At 38.7% G+C, this 24,947-nt stretch overlaps 3 protein-coding genes across 5 annotated transcripts in view; 2 read left to right on the top strand and 1 right to left on the bottom strand.

Annotated features, from left to right (window-relative positions):
- Window positions 1-2,407: 2,407 nt before the first annotated feature.
- LOC121239272 lies at window positions 2,408-6,240 on the top strand. Of its 2 annotated transcripts, none has more exons than XM_041136483.1 (3): window positions 2,408-2,560; window positions 3,236-4,550; window positions 6,121-6,240. In XM_041136483.1, exon 2 carries the CDS (start codon window positions 3,307-3,309, stop codon window positions 4,516-4,518), a length of 1,212 nt encoding a protein of 403 aa, XP_040992417.1. In that variant the 5' UTR covers window positions 2,408-2,560; window positions 3,236-3,306; the 3' UTR covers window positions 4,519-4,550; window positions 6,121-6,240. The 2 variants fall into 2 exon arrangements, with proteins under 2 accessions (XP_040992417.1, XP_040992416.1); XM_041136482.1 differs by lacking the exon at window positions 6,121-6,240 and adding an exon at window positions 5,449-5,542.
- Window positions 6,195-9,357, top strand: LOC121239273 (1-deoxyxylulose-5-phosphate synthase YajO). Its single transcript, XM_041136484.1, is given in 10 exon segments — window positions 6,195-6,366; window positions 6,368-6,464; window positions 6,694-6,778; window positions 6,990-7,106; window positions 7,811-7,875; window positions 7,963-8,051; window positions 8,151-8,230; window positions 8,542-8,653; window positions 8,837-8,956; window positions 9,073-9,357. Coding segments are annotated over 10 exon segments (981 nt in total). The 5' UTR covers window positions 6,195-6,336; the 3' UTR covers window positions 9,259-9,357.
- Window positions 9,358-9,973: 616 nt separating this feature from the next.
- LOC121239687 (DNA polymerase epsilon catalytic subunit A-like) overlaps window positions 9,974-24,947 on the bottom strand; it is a 38,812-nt gene continuing 23,838 nt past the window's right edge. The window contains exons 29-41 of one of the 2 annotated variants that reach the window (XM_041136963.1): window positions 24,412-24,884; window positions 23,630-23,777; window positions 23,350-23,547; window positions 23,160-23,234; window positions 17,287-18,443; window positions 17,160-17,208; window positions 16,706-16,866; window positions 16,569-16,635; window positions 13,249-13,359; window positions 12,904-13,074; window positions 12,595-12,807; window positions 11,359-11,465; window positions 9,974-10,800 (exon numbers count right to left, since the gene is read on the bottom strand). In XM_041136963.1, coding sequence (XP_040992897.1) covers window positions 10,440-10,800; window positions 11,359-11,465; window positions 12,595-12,807; window positions 12,904-13,074; window positions 13,249-13,359; window positions 16,569-16,635; window positions 16,706-16,866; window positions 17,160-17,208; window positions 17,287-18,443; window positions 23,160-23,234; window positions 23,350-23,547; window positions 23,630-23,777; window positions 24,412-24,884 — 3,291 coding nt within the window. In that variant the 3' untranslated portion in view covers window positions 9,974-10,439. Of the gene's footprint in view, window positions 10,801-11,358; window positions 11,466-12,594; window positions 12,808-12,903; window positions 13,075-13,248; window positions 13,360-16,568; window positions 16,636-16,705; window positions 16,867-17,159; window positions 17,209-17,286; window positions 18,462-23,159; window positions 23,235-23,349; window positions 23,548-23,629; window positions 23,778-24,411; window positions 24,885-24,947 lie in introns of both variants that reach the window. The other variant, XM_041136962.1, reaches the window with a different exon arrangement.

Genomic DNA, 24,947 nt, shown 5'->3' on the forward strand with positions numbered 1-24,947 from the left:
ATAAAAAATATATATATAAAAAAAAAAGAAGATAAAAATTAAAAAGTAACTTTATGCTATCGGCCACACCCAACGGTCAACGCTGGGCGGCACGCTAGCACTGCTCTTGAGTGTAATGAATGCATTTGCTCTGCTACATTTATGTCTATCGTAACAATATCATAAAGGTCACGTGGTTGTGTCTTATCTACGAGTGTAAATCTCAATTTTACAGCGCGTCTAGCCCAAAGAGACCCTCATATAAAAAAATATAGAAAATGATTAATTTATAATTCTTTTTATAACTGTATTGCATTTTTTAATTAAATAAAAAAATTATAAATGTAAAATTTATTTTTAGTGGAAAGACATATTTGCATTAGTTGATTGGGCGTGAAAGAATTGCAATTGCATTGTTGCTTCGTATTGTTAGCATAGGGCTGGAAGGCTATCGATCTAGACTAGAAAAACTGACCGGACCAGACCGATAGTTTTATTGGTCGGTTTCGGAGTGTATTTTTTTTTTTTACTAGACTGGACCAAGACCAACCAAATATATATATATATATATAATATTATTTTATATAGTAGGTGTATAAGTTAATTACGTAATTTTCATCCAAGAGATTACCATTGATCATATATACAATAAAATTATTTAATATTTATTAACCATATATAAAATATTTAAGAGATCACTTAATTTTAATTTTACTAATTTAATTAATTTTTTGAATTAATTTTTCTGCCAAAAAAGAGGAAAAAAACGTTCATGGACTGATAGCTAACAATCTGATCTGGCAAAAATGATAGATCGAAATTTTCGGTCCGTGACTCCTCGAACTGGACCAATTACACCCTTAATTATGCAGGTGAATAATATATTTTGTTTTGAATCATGTCACGGGTATTGATGCATATGACCGATAGCACATTTTCTCCTTTTTTTTAATATTAAAAAAAGGATATAAAATATTGCATCAGTAAGATGCAACAGTTCCGTCGGCATTTTCCTTTTATTTTTGTTATGAATTGCTTTTAACTAATTTAGAGAAAAACTTCCAACTGGTCCATCTATTCTTATCTAAATAACAGCCCTCCAATAAGAAAATGCCATGTATGGGTCCCATTTTATTATCACTGTAACCTCATCACAAACTAATCGTCACGGGAATAGAATTGGATCCCACCAGAAATCCTTCTCCCCCTATCCAGGAGAAATCCTTACTCCACGGACCCTCATCCTCCTCACCCCTCTTGCGACCACCTCGCACCAGCGTCGAGCCCTCCCCCCACCACCTCGCACCGGCATCGAGCCTTCCCTCCAACCCCTTTTAGAGCCAAACCCCTCACCCCCGAGGTGAACCCCCCTCACCTGCAGCCTTCCTGCCCCCATCTCTCGCAACCAAGCCCTCCCCTCGTCATTAGCGTTGTCCAATTCCTACCTTCACACCAGCATTGATCCTCCCCCTCTCTCAATAGAAACCCACAATCTGTCATACTTAAGGCACCCTGTCGGAGCCTTACCCAACCTCTCAACCGAGACGCAATTGGACTCTTCACCCTCTCAGCCGACGACAAGCCATCGGTCATGAAGGTCAATGGTGATGCTATTTCTTATGAATTAAATTTGTGATAACGGATATTTTGATGCCCTAATTTTTTGTTCAAAACAAATGGTGATATGAATTGGATTTGTGATTATTTGATGCATGTTTGGGCCTGTGATCTAAGTTGGTTTGGGAAAAAATCCAACTCCATGAAAGCCAAAGAACTTGTTGTTTTGTTGAAAGCAAATGATTATCTGAAATGGGATGATCTGAAATGGGTCTATGATTATTATGATGCATGTTTGGGTACGGCGATGATGGACACTGCTAAGGGGACAGTGGCAATGGACACTACTAATGCAAATGCACAGCTCTAGACAACGGTGAAACTTGACTGCTATGGACGATGGTGAAACTTCATGGATGTGGACTCAAAGAGGGAATAATGTGAATGTTTGGCGACAGACGATGAACAAAGACAATGAAAACTTGGAATCATCTAGTGCTTTGGTTTTATGTTCTTTAGTGTAGACTTACTGACATGGTGCCCTTTGATTAGGGTGTTAAACGCCCAAAACCAGCAGGATCATTCCAAAGAAAATTGACTATAAATAATACTACTCTTACCAATGGTTTATATCCCTTGTTTTTATGGATGTGATTTTTTTAACTTTTTATTATTATTTTTTTACTTAATGATTAAGTAAGTACTTTTTAATAATATTATGAATTTTTTATTTTTTAAAAAATATTTAAATGTGTAAAAAAATGCATGTAAAAAAATACAAAAAAAAAAAAAAAAGAAAAAATCCAAAACCACTAAAGGTAGCTCTGCGGTAGCCGTAGTGCCACTCAACTGACTATATATATTTTTTAATTTCATCTCAATTTATTTAATATCTTTTACTTATTTTGAGATCCTACCGTTTGCTTATCTTTTCAGTTCCACAGCATTCATATCTTTCAGCTTCTCTCCCCTTCATTTCAGTCCGTTATTGTTCACGCCGAGCACCACCAACGCCTTGCCACCGGTAATTTCTCTCTCTCCCTTTGTCTCTCTCTCTCTCTCTGAGATCTAACTTGTTTCATTCTGAGTCATTGTCTCTCTCGAACGTTTCATTCCGTTGATTTTTGCTATATTTCTGTTTGATGATATTTGCCATTTGGGAGTTGCTATTTTTCTTTGGGGCCGATTGCATGCACAAAAATGGGAAAAAAAACCTGCCCGCTCTGGGCGGCTGGGGGCGGTTTCGATTGTTGGATTAGGGCTGATTACGGTCGACCTTTTCTGACAGCGTACTGCACCGTTCAGTTACTTCACAACCATGCTTTTCAAACCCTTTACTGGTAGCAACAGTTGTCCACTTTTTACCATTTTTTCCAACATAATTAGAACACTGCTGAAACTTATCTAATGTAAAATTATCCAAGTAGCTTTAGATGCTCCTTAAATGCCCTTGATTTAGCTCAAACATGGTCTGCTCATATATTATTTGAGCTCAATTTGAGTTCAAACATGCCCCAGCATATAGCCGAACTTGAAAATCCTGAATACTTGGCTCGGATGGTTTTCACTTCTAGGCACAAACTATTCTATACAGGCATTTGACATAGTAGAATGACACTGTCTTAGCACTATAGAACACATAAAACAATAACAGAAACTAGTTTCTACCAAAGCAAGATTAAACCCAGGCTTATTTCAGACAACAATCGCAAGATCAGAGATACAAACTGAGTTCAAGCAAGTAAGCGAGAGCTAGATTGTATTCGAGAAATGGAACTCACTATGTGCTCGGCTATGGGTATGAAATACAGAAGCATCTCCCCAAAAAATCTCACCAGGCATTATGGACACAAATTCTCTCCTACTGCTCCCAGAAATGGAATGGTTGTAGCAGTAAGCCGGCCCTCCTCCTCCTCTGGTCTAACTACCAATGGGCATGTCTATGAAGTGAGCAGCGGCAGCTCCCAAATTACTTCCAATAATGGTAGGTTTTATAGGAGGCAAGATTCCTGTTTGGTGATTGCTCCACCCAGTGGTATGAAGCCACGTGCAATTATCAAGTTCTTGGGCGGTGCATTCATTGGAGCTGTTCCTGAAGTCACCTACAGTTACCTAATCGAGCAATTGGCACAGGAAGGGTTTCTCATCATTTCGGTACCTTATAATGTAACTTTCGACCACGCCCTGGCTGCTGCACAGGTTTACGAGAGGTTCAATGCCTGCTTGGACTCGGTGCTCACCTCTGGATTGCCTCATGCCAATTTAACACCTGCCCAACTTGCTGGCCTTCCTCTCTTTTCTGTCGGCCATAGCAATGGTGCACTTCTCCAGGTACTTGTGGGAAGCTATTTCTCTGAGAAGGTACCAAAGGCGAATGTCATAATCTCATACAACAACAAGCCAGCAACAGAGGCAGTGCCTTACTTTGAGCAGCTGGGTCCTTTGGTTCGTCAAATCATGCCGGTTGTTGAAGCATCTCCAGTTTATGCGATGACTAGGAGTGCCTCGGAAGATGCATGGAAGATGCTACTTGATGTAGCTGGAGCAATGATTCCTGATGGTGATCGGGAATCCTTAGTTTCACTAAACAAATTTGTTGATCAGTTGCCATCGGTACTAAATCAGGTCACTCAAGGGATATCAGAGTTCAGGCCAAATCCATCTGAGAATCGTGATCGTTGCAAGAGCTCATACAATGTCCAACACACCCTGTTGGTGAAGTTCAGCTTTGACACCATAGATGAGACGGACCTTCTGGAGGAGGCATTGAAGCCTCGTGTGGAGTTAATGGGTGGGACACTGGAAAAGGTGCAATTGACTGGTAATCACATCACTCCATGTGCACAGGAACCAAAGTGGCAAGTGGGTTATGTGTATACTCCAGCAGATGCCATTGCTCAGGGGCTTAAAACTCTTTCCTTGAATGAGACTAGACAACTTGCTAGAACCATAAGCAACTGGTTGGGTCGTTTTGAAGACTGAAATGTCGAAGTTTCTATTACAAATGATAAAGTGTATGTTGTGTACAAAAGTTGAGTTACGTAGCAAAAACAAGTTGTAGAACTGAGCTTGTTTCTGTGTAAGGGTAGCTGGACAAAAAGTATTACTTGATAAGCATGCTTGTGATGATCCATAGAGTTAGAACCCAATTGTTATATGATTTTGAATTTATCAAATGGCCATATATTAGAGTAGCACTTTTCAAGCCCTTGATTGAGTGGGTATCCTTTTATTTTTGGCATTTTGGTTTCCATATTCTTCTCAATATGCTTCTATGCATTGGGCTGTCAATGGTTACTATTTGGATTCAAATGTGATTGAATCTGTCCTTATCAATTTGAAGCTTCAAGTGCTCAAGTTACAAGCTACTGCATTTGAATTTTATTCTACTGCACTGAATAGAGATAGATCTGATTCTATTAGAATCCAGGTTCGATTGATTTTATTCCATATATAAGGTACATAAAAAAGAATTGTATATATACATGTGAGGATATCAAAGGATTTTATGAGATACAATGCTTATCTGTTACCCGGCCAATGAACTAAAAATGCAATACTTACAGAGGAATAGAATCCTCAGAATCCCATCACATAAATCAACTCCTTTGAGCAGGTGAGAGGCAAAGTCTGGTCGAATGAGAGGTGATGCTGGGCCCGACACCAGATCATCACCAACCAGAATAGTCTCCTCCATAGCAGGCTGTGAATCCACTGAAGGTCAAAAAACAATAACGAATCTTAGTTATACCAGTAGTTAAATATTAATTTTCACCTAACTATTTTGTCTGGCATTAGTTTTGGTGTTGAAAGATGGCAACTTATTTTCATCAGGTGTTTAGGGGTAAATCTTATTATGCGATGAAAGTTTCCTGTGCCATCCATGATTGTTTTCTTATTACCCTATTACAGAGACCCTAGGATTCAATTAAATCACAAGTGGTTGAAACCTGGAAACTATCAGACACACTACACATGAACACAGAATAAGAAGAAACTCAAGAAAATATTTTTTTATAAGTAACTCAAGAAAATATCTTCAGTTAAGTTTCTGGCGGTGTACTAGTTTTTCCCACTCACACACTCCAGTCACTTTCACTGGTTTTCTATGTGTGTGTGTGTGTGTCTGTGCCACATGGGGTCTTAATCTACATTATGTTGATCCACAGTCATGTTGAAAACCTGTAGAAACAGCTTCATTTCAAAGCATATAGGATTGGAATTCTATGGCTTGGTTTTCTTGAATTGTGATGCGGTACTCCAAACTGGGTTTAAGCTATGCCATTTATCTGTTAAATGAATTGCTTCAATATTAGAGACCCAACTATAGGATCAGAATTTATGCCTTTGTTTTCTTGAATCGTGATGCAGTTCTCTAAACTGGGTTTAAGCTATGCCGTTTATCTGTTAAATAAATTGCTTCAATAAGTTTTTGTTTAGAAGAAAACTAAAACAGGTTATTAGAGACCCAACTAATAACCCCCCCCCCCCCCCCAAAAAAAAAAAAAAGGAAAAAAGGAAAAAAACTTTGAAATTCATTCTTGCACTTGTATTTTCTTGAGTTTCTTCTTATTCAGTGTTTAGTGGTTTCCAGGTTTCAACTGCCCCACTTGTGCGGATGGCAATGGCAGTGACTCTACGCCCAACTATCTTCACCAATATCACCCATCTCAAATCCACCACTACCAGGGTGAAGACCGCAACTCATCGTAACTCGCAAGCAAACTCGGTGAGGTGCTTCGAGGGAACTGTGGAGGCCCAGCGAGTCACTGTCCAGAACGGGAATGATTCGCTGGATATATGCCGAGTCCTGAACGGGATGTGGCAGACTAGTGGTGGTTGGGGCCGAATTGATCGAGATGACGCTGTCGAAGCCATGCTCCGATACGCTGATGCAGGCCTCTCCACCTTCGACATGGCTGATCACTGTAAGTGGAGGATCTCTACGTATCCTGCTCACCGCTGCTCTCTCAGGCAAAAATAGTCAAAGTTCTTGCTCTCACCTTTTTTTTTTGTTTACATGGGAGATTTTGATTGGGCCATATCCAACTATCTGTGACAGATTGTTGCGTAAATAACCATACCACATGGCCTCTCATTAGTCACTGCTTGACCAAGAATTAGGGTTTGTCTCTAATTGTTATTATGATATTGTAGATGGGCCTGCTGAAGACCTATATGGCATCTTTATCAATCGTGTTCGTCGAGAGCGCCCGCCAGAGTTCGCAGATAAGGTCAGAGGGTGAGTTTCTACCAGTATATTGGACATAAATATTACATGCGATCATTATCCTGTAATTATATTTATTGGAGCAACATCAATCCAGTTTACGTCGTTTGTTGCATAGAAAGAAGTTAAAGCCTTATGATTCATTATTCTGAAAGTTGTGGACAATATAGAAATGAAACTTTACAGTATGTTTGCCTCATTGCTGTTCTATGATGTGATGCAGTCTTACAAAATGGGTGCCACCACCAGTTAAGATGACAAGTAGCTATGTGAGGGAGAACATCAATGTTTCGCGGAAGAGAATGGACGTGGCTTCCTTGGATATGCTTCAGTTTCATTGGTACCCACACACACCCCCCACACACATATTCCATTCCTAGCATATTTTTTTAAGTTGATTGATGTAGTAGCATGGTTTTTCTAGTGATGCAATTACCCAATATCATGTTTTGTTGTCTAGTTTGAAAATGATTCCGAACCAACCATTATTATTTATAGCTGTAAAATTACAAACGTAGACTAAGTAATAATGCTTATCTCAGCTGTGCATGACAGGGTACTAATTTTTATTGGAGTGCCCATGTTACAAAATCTACAAGTGTTCTAAATTGCACCTACAAAAAATAAGCGTTCAGAAGTGCAGTATCTGTTAACTTCAAGCCCTATGAACCTCAACAAGATTTGATAATGACATAAATTTCCTACACAATTATAGTGAAACTAACTTATACGCAAAGGCAAATCTAGATAATGATTTTGAAAAATCCCACTAGTATCTAGTTTGGTGTAGAATGGAATACTCTGCCATGTATAAGTCACCATCACTCTATAGATTGTCATTCATTATTTGTTTTGCTTGCTACTATCCTGCCCCATACAACATAGTTTATTTGTGTTCTATGATTTGATTAACTCAAAAAAAGACAATTTATGGCTTTTTACTTGCACTCCAACGTATATGAAATAATAGACAGCGAAGAGTAAGTTAGTTTTCTTCCAGAGTATTATCTGATAGTAGTCTTCTGTATTTCTACTCTGAAATAGGTGGGACTATTCAAATCCTGGTTACCTCGATGCACTAAAACACCTTGCAGATCTGAAAGCAGAAGGTAGTGTCATTTCTCTCATTAATTTTCAATTAATACCTAAATTGCATTCCTCGACTTGATCAGATTATTTCAGCAAGTGGTTTACAGGTAAAATCAAGACAGTTGCTTTAACAAATTTTGATACAGAAAGATTGCAAATAATCCTTGAAAATGAAATTCCTGTTGTAAGCAATCAGGTAATACTAAATATATTGTTTCTTTTCTTAAATATGTTTTCATAATCCCTTATGTTGCATTTTATATTCTAATGCATTATTAGAATATAATCTTTTTAGGTGCAACATTCAATTGTTGACATGCGTCCTCAACAGAAGATGGCAGAGCTTTGTCAGCTTACAGGAGTCAAACTTATAACGTCTCTCTCTCTCTCTCTCACACCACACACACACGCACAAATGCATATGCGCACACAACAATATTATCTAGTAGACAATCCTATAATTGAACCATCTTAAACACGAGTCATTTTGCCCAAAAAAATGTTCTTCTCCAGTGCATTGCACTGACATTGGCCAATAGGACACCATTTTGACGACCAAAATATAGTCCTTTCAGGGGATGTCCAACTTAGATGTTCAGATTGATGTAGGGTTTTTTTATATTGTCCCTGCTAGACAACTAAACATTCCTTCACATTTCTCTTTTTTGAATGTAATATTAATGCAGGTATGGAACAGTAATGGGTGGTCTGTTATCTGAGAAGTTTCTCGACACCAACTTAGCAATCCCTTTTGCTGGCCCTCCATTAAACACACCCTCCCTCCAGAAGTACAAAAGGGTACGAAGTCCTTTAACAGAACTATCCAGTCTTAGTGATTCTGAAAATTGTAAAACTCTGTTAGGTAATGCAAATTTTGTAAAATAATTTTGGGGTGAGGGGGAGTGGTTTAGTAGAATTTGAATTTTGTGCATGATGTTGATATATCCAAATCTTTGTTTAAAATTTTGCAATATATGGCAGATGGTTGATGCCTGGGGAGGATGGAGCCTGTTCCAAGTCCTGCTTCAAACGCTTAAAAAAGTAGCATCTAAACACAAGGTTTCGATCCCAACTGTTGCAGTGAAATATATTCTAGATCAGGTAAAATCAGTTTCCACTTTTTTTTTTTTTTTTTTGAATTTTTCCCCTTTCTTTGGATAGGCCACATTGAGAAGTCCCCCCATTTTTTTTGTTTTTTTTGTTTTCGGATATGGCAGCCCACAGTGGCAGGATCAATGATTGGCGTTAGACTTGGGCTGTCAGAACACATCAACGACTCAAATGCTATCTTTTCTCTTGATCTTGACGAGGACGATATAAACAGCATACAAGAAGTCACAAAAAAAGGGAAAGATCTCCTTCGTGTAATTGGTGACTGTGGAGATGAATATAGGCGTTTATGAGACTAGACAGTGTTGACTTATATGTTCTTCTCACTTTAATTGCTTTTACTTGAGTAATAATAATAAATAAATAAAATACTTCGCTGATTTTTCTGTTAATGTATGTTGTAAATCTTACCTGAGTTTGTTCATTGTACTTCCCTTTTTGGTTCTATCCAGATTTTATTTTTTGTTTGTTAAAAAAAAAATTATAGATGTAATGTTTGGGCCCAATATTATTTAGTAGAATTTAGGTAAATTGTTTACTATATTTTCTTCAACCTTTACTTCAAAGCATTGTTTAGTCAGTTCAACTTTAAAACATTAATTTTAAGCTCATTATATATGTGAGCCAAGCTCGATCAAACTCGTGCTTGCATCCAACAACTCTGGTTAATTTAGAGTTAAAAATTCTATGGTTTTTTTATTATTTAAATGGAAGTTTGGTAGATTAGCGTTCAACCAGCAACTGCTCTAACTGATTGGAAGATATCTGCACTCATAAAGGTTGTATTATGGGTCCTAAGGGCTGATTTGGATGATAAGATAAGATGTTTTTAGATGAAAGTTAAAAGTTAAATAAAATATTATTAGAATATTATTCTTTTAATATTATTATTATTTTGAAATTTGAAAAAATTAAATTGAAATTTGAAAATGTTAAATTGTTTATTATATAATATGAAATTTAGAAAAATTATAATGATAAGATGATATGAGACTCGACTCAACTCAAAATCCAAATGAGCCCTAAAAGATGTACCATAAATGGAAGGCCGCTAAAATTCATAAAAATGACAATTACATAATTTACATTGAGCACGCCATCTCATTTGGGCCGCCGGAAGAATTCACATTTATTCCATCCCGAGTGACACTCCTTGACCCAAGGTCCCAAACTATATCTTCCAACCTCCATAATCCCCTCCTCCACTTTTGTTTTAATATTTCTTGTTTTCCCATTGAAAAAAACTAAATAAATCACCTCCACTTTTCTGCTCTATTACACCATACAAAATATACAAAAAAATAAAATAAAAGTTGTAGCGACAACAATCTTTAGCCAACTTCCTCAACGTTTACAATTCTACACTCCGCCATTCCAGTTTTAATTTCTTTTTTTGTAACTGCCAACCTTGATCAATCATATAAAAAGAATTCTCTACAAAGCCAAAGCCAAAGGCAAAGGCAAACTCGAAGAGCTAACGAAGTTCTAAAATCCATGAGGTACACTCTTGGAGAAGTTGAAATTTCTGATGAATAGCAATGTTCAAGAAAATCTGCATTTTACTACGGAAGTCATTCAAATCTTCCTTGCATCTAAATGAGCCAGCACATGCGCATTGCTCAGCTAAATGTGCAGCTTTCACCTGTTGGCACCTAAGGCACACCAGATCCTGCAAGTGGTAGATGCGTTCTCTTTGTCGTACAATTTGAAGAAGAGCATTCTCCATGACCTCACGATCATAAGGCTGGCCACATTGTGGCACGGCACAGCGCCACTCCTGATCCACTAAACCCGAATCACGGCATAAGTCTAGGTCTCTGCAGTCATTGCAGTAACTGTCAAGAAAAATGATCACTAATCAGCAACTTCTTCAAAGTTGGGAAGAGGTTAAATGTGATAATTGGATCCAAGGATTTAAAAGAGAGTGAAGGAAATAATAACTTGTTTTTTAACTCTATCAAACAAGGATCAAGCATGTATGAGCTTAAATTCAACAAGCCCCCAAATAAATCGAACATAATTCACATAATCCAACCATCCACAGTTCCTCCTGCCACGATACTTCCTCTAGTTTTGCCATGATTCAGAGTCATACAAGTCCCTTAATGAAATGTCTCCTCTGTCTATTAATGATAAACTGAACTGTTGAATTTATCCAAGGCTCCTTCAAATGTAATTTAACAAATTTCACTCTTTTCCCATAAATTGTTTTCTCCAGGAGTACTTGTACCAACAATACAGTTTTAGTATCTGGAACATATATTATTTGGATTACTGAGGCAATGCAACAATAAACATGAGAAAGAGTTGTGTACACTTCCATTAGTATAATTAGCACAAAACTTAGGAAACGAAAAAACACTTCTATTCTTCGTTTTTAAGAAAAATCTAACCTGCATATAACATTTGGCAAGATGAAAGATGGGCAAGGATCATGAAACTCAGCTTCTGGAGCAAACTCCCTCACACGAATGTATTTTAATAGATTCTTTCTCATCACCTGTAGAATAGGGGCAGATTATCAAAATATCACTTCAGTGTCCAAGCAGACTCAAATAGAACATTTCAACTTGTTCCAATTGTCAGAAAGAGCTGATATTCTGAAGAAGGGAAAAGTGCAGAAGATTTCAGTTGCAAATAATATATAATTTAGAAGCTGAAGTGGCAAAAATCTGAAAGTTGCATGAGAAAAGAAAACTCCAATCAGTCCAACATCACATGCATACTAATTCATAAATACACTTTTGTCCTTGGTATATATGAGCTACTCAAAAGGGCCTATTCCTCAATCTTTCAAATTCTAGAGCTGTCTCTAAGGGTACGTCTGGGTAGTGAGGTGATCTCAGATGATCTGTGAATAGTAGTAAAAAAAATAGTGAAAAAGTAATGATAAAATATTGAATAGTAGTGAAAAATAAGTAAAAAGTACTCATAACTCCACTACCCAAACACAACCCAAGTCAATTGCCAACCAGTCAGCCAGCAAAAGCCCTTACTTGTATCTGGGGTTTACTCCCCACAATGGGTCTGAAGGGCCATACCTTAGTGAGTTCCAGGTCATTTAAAAAAATACTTTGGCGATGCATTAATTGTCCAAGAACAACCTTGCCAAAGCCAAAATTCCAGATAAGATATTTTGGTCTTCAATACTGGCTATAAAAATCATATGATTTTAAAATTAAAATAAATGCAATAATTCAATATAAGAAAATCTCCAAGTAATTAAAAACCTCGAGTGAAGCAGATAAGATTGAGCAAGTACGATATGTGTGTTTTAGTGTGTGTGTATACCTTCGGTCATAGACCCAAGGAAAAGCCAAAGAAATAAAATAAGCATGCATTATACTAAAAAACTATTAGGTACCACTTAAACTTTTTCTAAAGAGCAATTACTACTAGAAGTAGGATTGCCGTTGGGAGCAATAATAACAATGAAAAAGGTTGAAAATAATAGCGAACAGGTAAACCCACTAATCACTGGATAAAACATCTATTTACAAGGTTTCTCTAAAAATGTGAAGATGTTAAGCATATTGCACAAATGTTCCTCAAAATTATATTAAATTGAAATACTGTGACTGAATATGATTTTTACAATATCATGACTTGATCAGTAGAACAAGTATTACCAGAACATCGTGTTGGACATTTTCATCCAGGGCCAGAACAGCACACACATGCTTAATGAACTCCAGCGCAGCATCCCCTTTGTGGGTTTTATCAGCGAATTGTTTGAGGCCAGAAGATGTATGCTGGTCATTTTCAGTATTGTTCACTCCCTTCATATGAAGAATGGTATCACGAACAGTACCCAAAAGTTTGTCTGTGAAGTAAGAGCTGATCTGCAGAATTTTAATAGTAAAAAACAGTTAGTATATACACACAATGAGGAATCAAAGGGTCGTCCAACCTCTGAATATTAGCATTCCCATTTGTACCTGCTCTCTAAGATATTCGGTCATATGTGATTCAAAAGTGTCATTAGCTGCAACAGTTACAGATGGTGTGCAGGAGTTGCCATCCCGCAAAGAGGCTCTTATTGCAGCTTGCTTTTGTGCATAACTCCAAGGAATATACAAGAACTGTGAGACAACGAAAACAAAATGATCCTGCAGAAAGAATAGAATAACTACTCAGCATGGGAAGAAGATGAATCCCCCAAAAACAATTGAATGGTAGTATCACATTTAACTGATAGAACTAAAGCACAGTATATTACTTTACTGGGAAGTTCATCAAGGTTGCATCCCGTTGGACTGCAAAAATATTATTGAGAAACTTACCTGGATTTTCTTGGGCAAATATTCAGCGATATTCCAGCATGACACAATATCCACTTGAGAATCATCATGTATGATATCATCAGCTTTGGCCGGAATTCCACCATAGTTATACTATAAAATTAAAACAACCAAATATTAATAGGTCTATATGCATTGATGGACGATGGACATGATCAAGGTGAACAAAGAAAAAGAGAATAATCTTACTAGCCAAGGCATAACAGCTCCAAGTCACAAATGTCCTAATGCTTTTTTTTTTTTTTTTTTTTGGTTGTTGTTAATCCTCTCAATTTTCACACCAAGTTGGAAGATTTTGTCATTAAGGCTTTGATGCTTAAGTTATATCAACTGAGGAAGGATGATAATATAAACAATTTATTTTACTCAGTTTTTCACTTCAGTTAAACAAAAAGACGAGACATGTCTCTATTATTAAGATGTATACTCCAGCATAAGGTTCTTAAAAGTTAAGTCTAGAAACAGAGACTGACCCATCCCCAAACAGATACAGATATCAGGGCATGACTGTAGCAGCTAGTATTTAGCTCAGGCTCATGCAACCTAAAGCATAGACAATCCTAAAAAATTAAGATGACAAATTTACACCAAAATTTACGGTATTCCAGATTGTAGGGATAACTCTCAAGTGAGATGGATACAGATATAAGATATTAGAAAAACTCAAAGGTAAGGATCCGTGCAAGGTACGGTGTATTCATTGCCCATTGTTGCAGCCATTCAAGAGTATGATAGAGGTGGGATGAGGGGCTAATAGCCATACCAGAAGGTCCCGCATGTAAGGGGTGGATAACCTAAGAGGAAGAACTGCACATGGTGGCAAATTCTTTGGTAAATGCAGCTTGCTTTTGGTAAGCAAAACATTTCAGCCTTGGCGCTTCGCAATTTGTGCTAAAGTGTGCTTTTATCAAAACTGATTGTATGGAGAATTAAAACACGGGTAGGAGCAGCTCCAAGGGTTCTGGGTCTAGTTCTCCCCACTCAAGAAACAATGGAGAAGAATAGAAAATCTCTAGCCTTCAGTAGCAATGGTTGAGGGCATGTGGGTCAGAAAATGCCAAAAATCCTCTATTAATGCTCTATTTGTGCAGAGGAAGTAATGCTCAAAGTTGAGGAAGCCAATGCCAACCCTCTCTATGTATCTCAATGAATACTGACAAGGAGGTTATGGCCAAGGATCATAAGCGTAGAACCCAAGAATATCTCTGAGGGGAATGAGAGTGTGCAAGAAATTGAAGTGATGCATGGGGCATGTGAAGGCATGACAGTTATTGATATGAAGGGGGTAGGTTGTGAGAGTCAAACGCAAAGTGCCAAACAGAGGTATCTTTTGTTGGGGGGGTTGTAACCGGTGGTGGTTTTCCAGTGTCCAAAGATTTGATGGGCGTGGGAAGTGTAATGAAGTTACAGAAAAGGTTTCTGTAACTGAATGGGAAATAAGAATGGGGGAAAGGCAGCAGCTGGGGGAGGTGGTTCCAGAAAATCTCAAAGAGCTGGCTGTGTTAAAAGACCGCAGAAAACAAACATCCTCCTCTGCTCATTTGATTCCTATTGATGGGAATGAGCTGAACTTCTATGAGCAATTAGATGGTAAACCCCCTGAGCCCTCAAGTCGTACCTCAGCCTGGCTGTTGCAAAAGGGACAGTATCTTTGCGATGTAATGAAGATTAGTGAGATGGAAGCGGCTTTATGTTGTACCTTTTTCCCCATCCCAATAGATGTGACCAAACAGTTTTGAGAAAACGTCAACGAGATTTTGTTTGTGGTGGTGTAGATGGTGGGTACAACTACCATTTAATTAATTGGCCTACTTGGTTGTGTTTAATCAAGCATTACTAGGCAAATAGTTGTCACGGTTTGCAACAGAGAGGGAGCACATGTGGCGATCGGTGGTGGAAATGTTTTTTTATAGGCAATTAAAATTTTATTGAGACAATTAAATAGGCATAGCCCAAGTATACAGGAAGGATACAAACACAGAAACCTAGTTACAAGTCAAGAACTAGAAGAAAGAAAAGAAAAAAAAAAAAAAAAAAATCCAAGGAAATCATGGACACTAGATCCATTGAATACAATGGCCGAAGCCCAAAAAAATAAGGTGTTAAAAGAGAAACATCTAAGTTCGTCCACTAAGTGATGTAGCCCTGCAGGAGTAGATGTTCACTTCCTAGAGATTGGCAGTTTGGGGAGGCATATAGGAAGGAAAGTATGTATGGATAATGGTTCTGATGTGCTTGATGTATTTGAAACGAACTCAATGCTGCTGCGATTTTAAAGACCATGAGAGATCACGACTGGAGCTAAAAATTATATGCTTAAATCTTTGTATGAATGGTCAACCATCCACAACACTACTAGATTTTCTTCTCTTATGGCTTCGCAAGAATGAAAGAAGCCTCGATTGCGGATCTATTAATCATCTCCAATAGTATTCCCCAATGGAATGTTACATCCCTCAGAGATGAACAAGATTGGGAAATTGACACTTTTTCGGCGTTCTTTAACCTTGTGTACTCCACCCGTTTGTTGGGGGGAGTTGAAGACGAGATCTTTTGGTGCCCCTCTAAGAAAGGGACATTCAGAGTCTGCTCTTTCTACCAAACCATGACCACACACAACACAAATCCATTCCCATGGAAGAGCATTTGGAAGACAACGGCACCTCCAAAGGCAGCATTTTTTGTATGGACGGCTTCTTTGAGGAAGATTTTCACTCTAGACAACTTGAAGAAACGTCGAATCATAGTCACGGATTGGTATTGTATGTCCAAGAAGAGCAGAGAGTTCGTTAATCATCTACAACTTCAGTGTGAGATTGTCATGACTTTGTGGAATGAAGTCTTTGATCAGTTGGGACTAACTTGGATGATGCCGAGAAGGGTAAGCGACCTCCTAGCTTCTTGGAGAGGCATTCAAGGAAACTCTCAAATTGCATCAATGGAAGATGGTCCCAATATGCCTATGGTGGTGGTTTTAGAGGGAGAGGAATGAAAGAAGTTTTGAAGACAGAGCGGTCAATGGATGAGATTAGAAATTTATTTTTTAATACTTTACTCCATTGGTCGATTGTAATTGATTTTCATGGCATGACCTTTCATGAATTTCTTGTATCACTAAACTAGCATGCTTAGGTATTGCTCTTGTATATGTCTTGTATACTTGGACTCTTGCCTACTCTTTTGATTAATAAAAATTTGTTTACCGATAAAAAAAAAACTTATAAAAATAAAAGATAATAAAAAACTCATAAAAATCCAATCCAGCACAAACCAAGTTACAAACAAGGCGAAGGTGACAAAACCTGATCCATGAAAAGCAGGGAATGCCAGAAATTCAGCGGCTCAAACTCAATCCACTCGAATAGGTCTCTGTAAACGAAGATAAAAAATAATGGGATGGAAGAAAATTGCAATAATCTACTTAAAATTGGAAACCTACCTAGCTTTCAGAGTTTTAAGCAAGCTATCACAGTAAGCCTTGGCAGCAGAGAGATCAAATTTGCCCGTGTCTATAATAATCTTTGAGAAGTTTGCAAAAACAATTTTGGCACCCAATTTGCGAAATTCTGCCAACAATAGTGCAAACACTTTCCGCATCACCTGTAGATATTAAGAAGAATCAAAAGCAGTCATAAATCATTGCACGCCTGCTTTTACATGTACAGACAGTTATAAAAGGGCCAATTATGTAGAACAGAATCTAAATCATTGTAATCATTCTTTTGATTACTTCTCTGTAAGAGGAATATGAGACATTTTGTCAAGAGAATGAAAAAGTAAAAGGAAAAAAAAAAAAAAAAAAACAAACCTAGTGAGCAACCTTATAGTCTGTGCACCCTAGAACATTTTTCATGTCACAAGGAAACACCCTATGTAATCCAACAAGTATTTACCTTGTGAAGAATGCGGTGAAGAGCTGGGTCATGAAGTTTTGATTGAGGGCTGCAATATAAAAGGGAAAGAGGTAATTACTTGAACCAAAAACAATAACCATAAAAATTAAAGTTAAGATACTGCAACCTGCAGAGCCATCGATAGAGATGTTGCAATATTGCATCAGCATATACATTTCCAAATGTGACTGCATCCGCAAGGCACCTTTGGATCAACTGTTTTAGGATACGAAATGCAGGTGCACATGCAGTATCCTCATCAAAGCCACCTTGTTCATTCAGAATATGTACTCCAGAAGTCATGTCCTGGTCATATCCTAACAAAGCACCTCCTTCCATTTCATTCACTTGGTTACTTTTTAAAAGACCATTTACAGCCAGGTGATGAATCTTTAGCTCCACAGTTATTTTTCTATATGCGCCAGGGTATGTAATAACAGGTTGATGGACCTCATCAACAAAACAGGTCTCTTCTTCATTAATGCCTCCTAGATCTGGAACACCATCATCAGATATCCAAAGTACCTGTTGCTGATCATGTAGTGCTCTTGAAAAGAAAATATCTGCTGTAAAGATGAGCCAGTCGAGTTCAAAATTCCCTACTGGTACATGGGCATATTTCGAGAGAGAAATTCTCTCATTCAACCATTGGGATGAAGCTGCACACCGTTGCATCCCTATTTTTGCAGCCACTTGTTGCCACCCAAGAACTTGATAGTGACTATCACGAGCATTGGAAGGAATGTTCACACATGGGAAATCATCTAGAGCTCGTATACCTGACTTCATTGATTGAGGATTTGGGCATTCAATAACAGCAATTGTAGGCCCAGGGTGCTGATGTCTGTGCTCATTTATTGCCCTTTGCAAAATCTTTTCAGCATCCTTAACATATCCAACATAGTCCAACTTGAAAACGACACCATTACTTGAAGGCTGCTTTTCAACAGACACAGCTTGGCAAGCTTCACGGAATTGTTTTTCAAGAAATAATGGTGATAAATCTTTATTTTGATAAGGATTAACCACCACAACCAATATTGTTCTTGATGCAGGAAAATACCCAATGCATATAGCTCGCCTTTCTGACATGCTGTGATACAAGTAAAAGAAAGAGATGGATTGTTCCAGATAAGAGCATTCCGTTGTAGTCTTCATGTGAAGTTCACTTAGACTCCAGCCATCCTGAACATTTCGTTTCTTGGCTGTTTTTTCCACCTTACAGACACAACCAATCTGGAGGACAGCATTGAACTCCAATGGAACCTTCGTTTCGTATATCCCCTGACAAAGGATTGCATTCTAATCAAACTAACATATGCAATTCAACCACTCAAGTAGATATTTCAAATTAGAACTCCAATTGGTAGCATATAAGTTATTCTAGCCCTACTCATAAGAAGTTCAAAATTTCAATGTACTAACCTTAGAGTTGAATCCTCTCAAAAAAATTATTTCCTTTGTCCTCAGAAAAATTTTCATTTTTTTAAAAATGCTTGAAAATTATGATATGAATATGTGGAAGCTTTAAACACAGATACAGTTTTTACCAGCATTTGGAGGAAAAATAACGATGTGCGGAAGCTTTTAAGGCTGAAATATATTTTTTATTGGCATATGTGAAAGCTCTATAAAACTATTGCAACCATAAAACTAATTATTTTACACAGAAAAAGTAAAATTTTTCAAATATAAATAAGAACCAAAGGGGAGCTATACAATGATTTAATAAGGGGATGATTATATACTTTAGGCTTGCGTTCTATACTTTTGATAGCATAGAAGTCAGTGGCTGAGTGATGATGTCTGGGGGAGATTGACTGAGTGATTTGTGAGTGCATGGATAGGAAAATGGTAGCTCCGAATGTTGTTAACATTGAATTTAAGTCCTTTGTGGTGGCGAGAGATGGTTCTTGGGTGCTTATGGTAGGAACCCATGTCTTGTGGCCCATGGTCAAGCCACTAGCCAAGTCAAGACAAGGTTGGACATCCCCAAAACAGGCCCACGGGCATGCCATGGGGCCTGCCTTGACATGCCCAGGATGCCCAAGTAGGTTGGTGACCAAACCAGCCCATTCAGCATGGCCAGCGCGCACAGCACGCACAGCCCAGCGCGCCCAACACGCATGCCGCGCGCTCCCACAGCGCGCAGCACTGTTAGGGACCCCGGTCTTGTCCCAAACACTAAGGTCCACTAGCTTGCCTTAGTGAAGATGACGACTGAGTGACCTTGCCAACTTGGTTGGCCTTCCACAAAATGGTGGTGTTTGGGTGATGGAATGATGATGTATTTGGGTAGGCTAAGTGTTTAGGCTAAGACAAATCAACGTGGGTGGCTAGACTTGTTCTTGAGTGAAGTGCCGAGATGATGGAGGCTAGGGTGAAACGGATGAAATGAGGTTATGGTTCGGGTTGGAAGCAACTAGGGTTGCCGTGGACTATGAGGAAGAAGGGTAGGTGTGGTCTTGGAAGATTGGCTTAGGATTAAGGGTGTGTGATGCAATGGGAATGCCTAAGGTTTACCCTTGATGTTTGGGCCACTTGGATGGTGACTTGGGTAAGTATGGTGTAGTGTAGCTAGGGTTTTGTGGGGTGGCTAAAATGGATTTCGAGATTAGCAAGAGATGGCTTAGGGTTTGAGCTTAGGATGATGCTAGGGTCTGGTTGGCTTAGGAATGGATATGGTAAGTTAGAAAGATGGAAGGAATCTTTGAGTGATGAGGGAAATTTGAATTTGAATTTGAATTGGAGGAAGTCAAGACTCCTAAAAGGAAGGAATCACCTTAGGGAGCCTTGAGGGATTTTAGGAATTGGATGAGTGATTGGAGGGATGGAGTGATTCTAGGGAAGTTCCTAGAATTAGGGATTAGATTGGATTGAGTCAACTTTCCTTGAATTAAGGAAGTTGCCAAAGAGGACTCTTGATGGATGGCTAGGTCAATGGATTAGATGATGGACTTGGCTAAGGTTTGTGTTTAGGGTTTTGGAGTTGGAGTAAGGATGTGGTCGGCTAGGGTTGGCCGAACAAGGTTAGAGAGTGATTCTAGGAAGTTGTTCCTAAAATCTAGGAACTCAATTTGGAAATGATTTGGCCGAGAATGGTGAAGTGTTTGGGTCAACTAGGGTTCCTAAATTATAGGAACGCTAGTTTGGCAAGTGGAATGGGCGGCTAGGGCAAATTCAAATAAGGCAAGTGATTGCTGAAATTTGAATTTGAATGCAAATTGCGAGAGTGTTTCGGCTAGGGCAAGTTTGATGGAGGGAACAATTTATGGTAAGTTTGACAAACTTATGGAAATGATGACAAACTCTATGGTGGTCGAAATTTGTGTATGGCTTGGATTGAATGGATGACACCAATGAATAATGGATGAACACTATGAATGAATAGACTCAACAAAGAATATGAAGACTCTTTTTATGATTTAAGGATATTTTGATATGCAAGAAAATATATGAACAAGATGAAGAACATATATGGACAGGGATAGATAATAGATGAACAAGATAACACTCCAACTATTGATTCACGGATTGCACAATAATTTAAATAAACCTCATATATTGATGAACACAACTTGAATTCACGAATTGCACTAAGTTGCAAGAACAAAATAGATGGATTGAACCACACCTATTCACGAATTGCAAGGTGTGATCCTCTCTTTGGGATTCACGAATTGCGCTCAAAAAGCCCAAGTGCTCTAGCACCGAAATATGATCTCAAGAACAAAAAGTCTACCCACTAGGGAATTTGCCAAAAAATGTGAATGCAAAAACTAAGGGTCCTATTTATAAGGATTACAAGTTGGAAACCCCCAATAGGTCCCTTGAAAAATAAATAATTAAATAAAAATTAATAATAAAAAATAACATAGTTGGCATGGACCAAGTTGACCCATGGCATGCATGAGCCCAAGGGTGGGCTAGGCTGGCTGACAGGGACCTGGGCTGGTCTGGGCGCTGGGGCGCGTGCGCGGGGCTTGCGCGTTGCACGCGCGCTAGGCGTGGGCGAGGCGTGCGCGCGGGGCGCTGCGCTCGCGCGCGGGGCGCGGTCAAGGCTTGCGCACGCGGGGCGCGAGGTCGCGGCATGCGTGCTGGGCGCGCTGGGCTGTGCGTGCTATGTGCGCTGGCCCTGCTGAATGGGCTGGTTTGGTCACCAACCTCCTTGGGCATCCTGGGCATGTCAAGGTAGGCCCCATGGCATACCCGTGGGCCTGTTTTGGGACTGTCCAACCTTGTCTTGACTTGGCTAGTGGTTTGACCATGGGCCACAAGACATGGGTTCCTACCAAGCACGCCCAGCGCACGCAGCACCCCGCGCGCACGCCTCTTCCACGCCCAGCGCGCTCGCACGCCCCAGCACGCCCAGCGCCCCAGCACCCAGCGCCCAGACCAGCCCAGGGCCCTGTCAGCCAGCCTAGCCCACCCATGGGCTCATGCATGCCATGGGTCAACTTGGCCCATGCCAACTATGTTATTTTTTATTATTAATTTTTATTTAATTATTTATTTTTCAAGGGACCTATAGGGGGTTTCCAACTTGTAATCCTTATAAATAGGACCCTTAGTCTTTGCATTCACATCTTTTGGCAAATTCCCTAGTGAGTAGACTATTTTGTTCTTGAGATCATCTTTCGGTGCAAGAGCACTTGGGCTTTTTGGGTGCAATTCGTGAATCCCAAAGAGAGGATCACACTTTGCAATTCGTTAATAGGTGTGGTTCAATCCATCTATCTTGTTCTTGTAACTTGGTGCAATTCGTGAATCCAAGTTGTGTTTATCAATATATGAGGTTTATTCAATTCTTGTGCAATTCGGGAATCAAGTATTGAATTATCTTTTTTGTTCTTTGGTTCATTCAAGTAGTTAAGTATTATTGCTTTTGCTCTTGAGTGTTCTTCAAAGTGTTCTTCATTTGTTCTTTGTGTTCTTCATAATTTTTGTTCTTCCAATCCATCTAAGCCACCAAAGTCTACCAACAAATTGTTTGTCACTTACCATATTTGAATTGCCTCTTCAAACCCTAGCCTAGCCGAAACACACTTTTCCCCCCTTGGTGCCAAGTCCAATTCGGCTACTACTTGCCTTATTTAGACTTGACCTAACCGCCCACTCCACTTGCCAAACTAGTGTTCCTATAATTTAGGAGCCCTAGTTGACCCAAACACTTCACCATTCTCGGCCAAATCCTTTCCAAATTGAGTTTCTAGATTTTAGGAACAACTTCCTAGAATCACTCTCTAACCTTGTTGGGCCAACCCTAGCCGACCACATCCTTACCCCAACTCCAAAGCCCTAAACACAAACCCTAGCCAAGTCCATCATCTAATCCATTGACCTAGCCATCCATCAAGAGTCCTCTTTGGCAACTTCCTTAATTCAAGAATAGTTGACTCAATCCCATCCAATCCCCTAATTCTAAGAACTTCCCTAGAATCACTTCATCCCTCCAATCACTCATCCAATTCCTAAAATCTCTCAAGGCCCCCCTAAGGTGATTCCTTCCTTTTAGGAGTCTTGACTTCCTCCAATTCAAATTCAAATTCAAATTTCCCTCATCACTCAAAGATTCCTTCCATCTTTCCAACTTACCATATCCATTCCTAAAGTTGTAACCTTTTTTTCTTTTTCTGGCTAGCTGAAATTCTGTGTAATGTGATAATATGGTTAGAGTTGCAACAGTCCCTTATATAGGGAACTAATCTAGTAAGGTTGGTTTGTTATCTACAAATAATACCCCACATTACTGTCAATGCACAATAAGAAAACACTGAACTAAAAACCATAAAATAGATTTGCTAAAAATGTCATAATGATTCATAGCCATCACAACAAATGCAAGCAGAAATAACATGAAAGAAGTCCAAGAAACTTGTGACATTTACCGTAAATGATGACCAGTAATATGAACGAGGTACAAAAACAAGAATCAAATATTACTTTTTTTATCTTTTTTGTTTATGAAATGATTAATGTACTTGGTTACCGAGTGCTAACCTCAACTTCAGGGTCTGCCAGGAGGGCTGCAAGTTTTTTACTATATTTTCTAAATTGATCTTCATCGATTGTAACCTATTAAAATTCATCAAAGCAGAAGAAAATCAAAACCTCAGACCTTGAATGTGAAAAATAAAATCAGATGAAAGGACCATTATGAAAACTATAAAAGCCACAACACCAGGCATACCTCATATAAGTTATAGCTATGCCTTCCATGAGGAAGAATCTTGTTGACACGCCTTCCCAGAAACTCTTCAGTTACAGGTGCTTTTGAGTTGAGGTAAAATACTCTGGGAACAGTTATAGGAATCTTATGCATGAATCCTTCTACAACAACCCAGGCAAAAAATTGGCCATTCTCTGAACTCCGAACTAGCTGTACAACCTGAACCATAGATAGATGAGATCAAGCTTTCACATTCTAATCATTCAGCCCAAACATTCAAAAGGAATTAAAGGCATATTACCTGCCAGTGGCAGCGTGTCAGGGCTACTTCATGCCTCCTAAAATATGAACTGACACCAGATTTTTCCAGAGTATCTTTCTGATTTATCACTCCACCCAGCAGTTCAGAAACACCAGTACCATAGTGTCGAGTCTTTGAGTTGCTCAATCTGTAAAAGCCAGTGCCATTACATATGTAGTAGATTATTAATACCATAGGGTAAAACATATCTGCTCACAATAAGGAGGCACACAAACAAATCACAGTCATCCAGATCTGCATCCAATTGGTGAGGGGAACCACATATTTGATCAATCCAAAATAAATTATCAAGCATGTGTTTGTTTTCCCATAAAATTTGGATGGTAATACTGACATACAGCCTAAGCAACATCAACCATCTTGAAGTCATTGACAATAGTTGATGGTATGGATTGATTTTAATAAATTATGGAAGTTCCTTATTTTTTTTTTTTTTTTTATGTTCATGCTTTCCACTTTTGAATTGTCACTAGCCATGATAGATTTTTCACAAAAGCAAACCACCTAACATCCTTTGAAGCTAATAAGGATGATCAACCCCTCTGAACTTTCAGATGGAGCACAAATAAGTGTGACCTTTTAGGTAAATATTTAAACCTAACTATAAATCACATCCCATTCTATAAACAATTTTATGTAAAACTCTGGTTCTCAGAATGAAGGTTGTACTAGGAAAATCTCTGTATCCATAGGATGACATTTTGTACCATATCTCAATCTGCATCCAAGCCTTCATATGTAGGTAACAAAGAATAGCATACCTTTGCCTCTTCCTTCTCTCCAGAGTATCTTTCCACTTTCTTTTCTTCAGTTCAAGCCATCGTTGGTAATCCACATTCCTGTCAATATTTTCAGAAGAGCGAGCATTTTGGTGCAATTGTGGAGACTCTTGAAGCACATTTTCACTATGACCAGTTTTGTTTTGCACAGAGTGTACTTGGCCATTTTTCTTGACCAAATGCTGTTCATCATTAACTTTATAGCTACGAACAATCGGTCTAAGTCCATTTACAGAACTGCTGCTTTTGTTTCGAAAGTCTTCCAAATCTTCGATGATTTCTTCATTGCTCACAACATTGGTGTCAACAGGATCACTGTTCTTTCTTAACAGATCATCTCTGTTCAATGAGTTGAAGATGTCAACTAATTTACGTTGTCGAAACTTGTCCTCCTTTTCACGAACCTTCTTATGCAGCCAATCCGGATGTACAACCCTAGGGACAGGATTTGCAACCTGAAGAATTCAAACAATATGATACAAGGCATGCAAAAGAGAAAGGGAGGTAAATAACCTCAA

The sequence above is a fragment of the Juglans microcarpa x Juglans regia genome, chromosome 7D, assembly GCF_004785595.1.
Source record: "Juglans microcarpa x Juglans regia isolate MS1-56 chromosome 7D, Jm3101_v1.0, whole genome shotgun sequence".
Taxonomy (NCBI): Eukaryota; Viridiplantae; Streptophyta; class Magnoliopsida; order Fagales; family Juglandaceae; genus Juglans; species Juglans microcarpa x Juglans regia.

Excerpts from the sequence above, each read along its gene's own strand:
- LOC121239272 (XM_041136483.1), top strand. The coding sequence starts at position 3,307 with ATGGAACTCACTATGTGCTCGGCTATGGGTATGAAATACAGAAGCATC.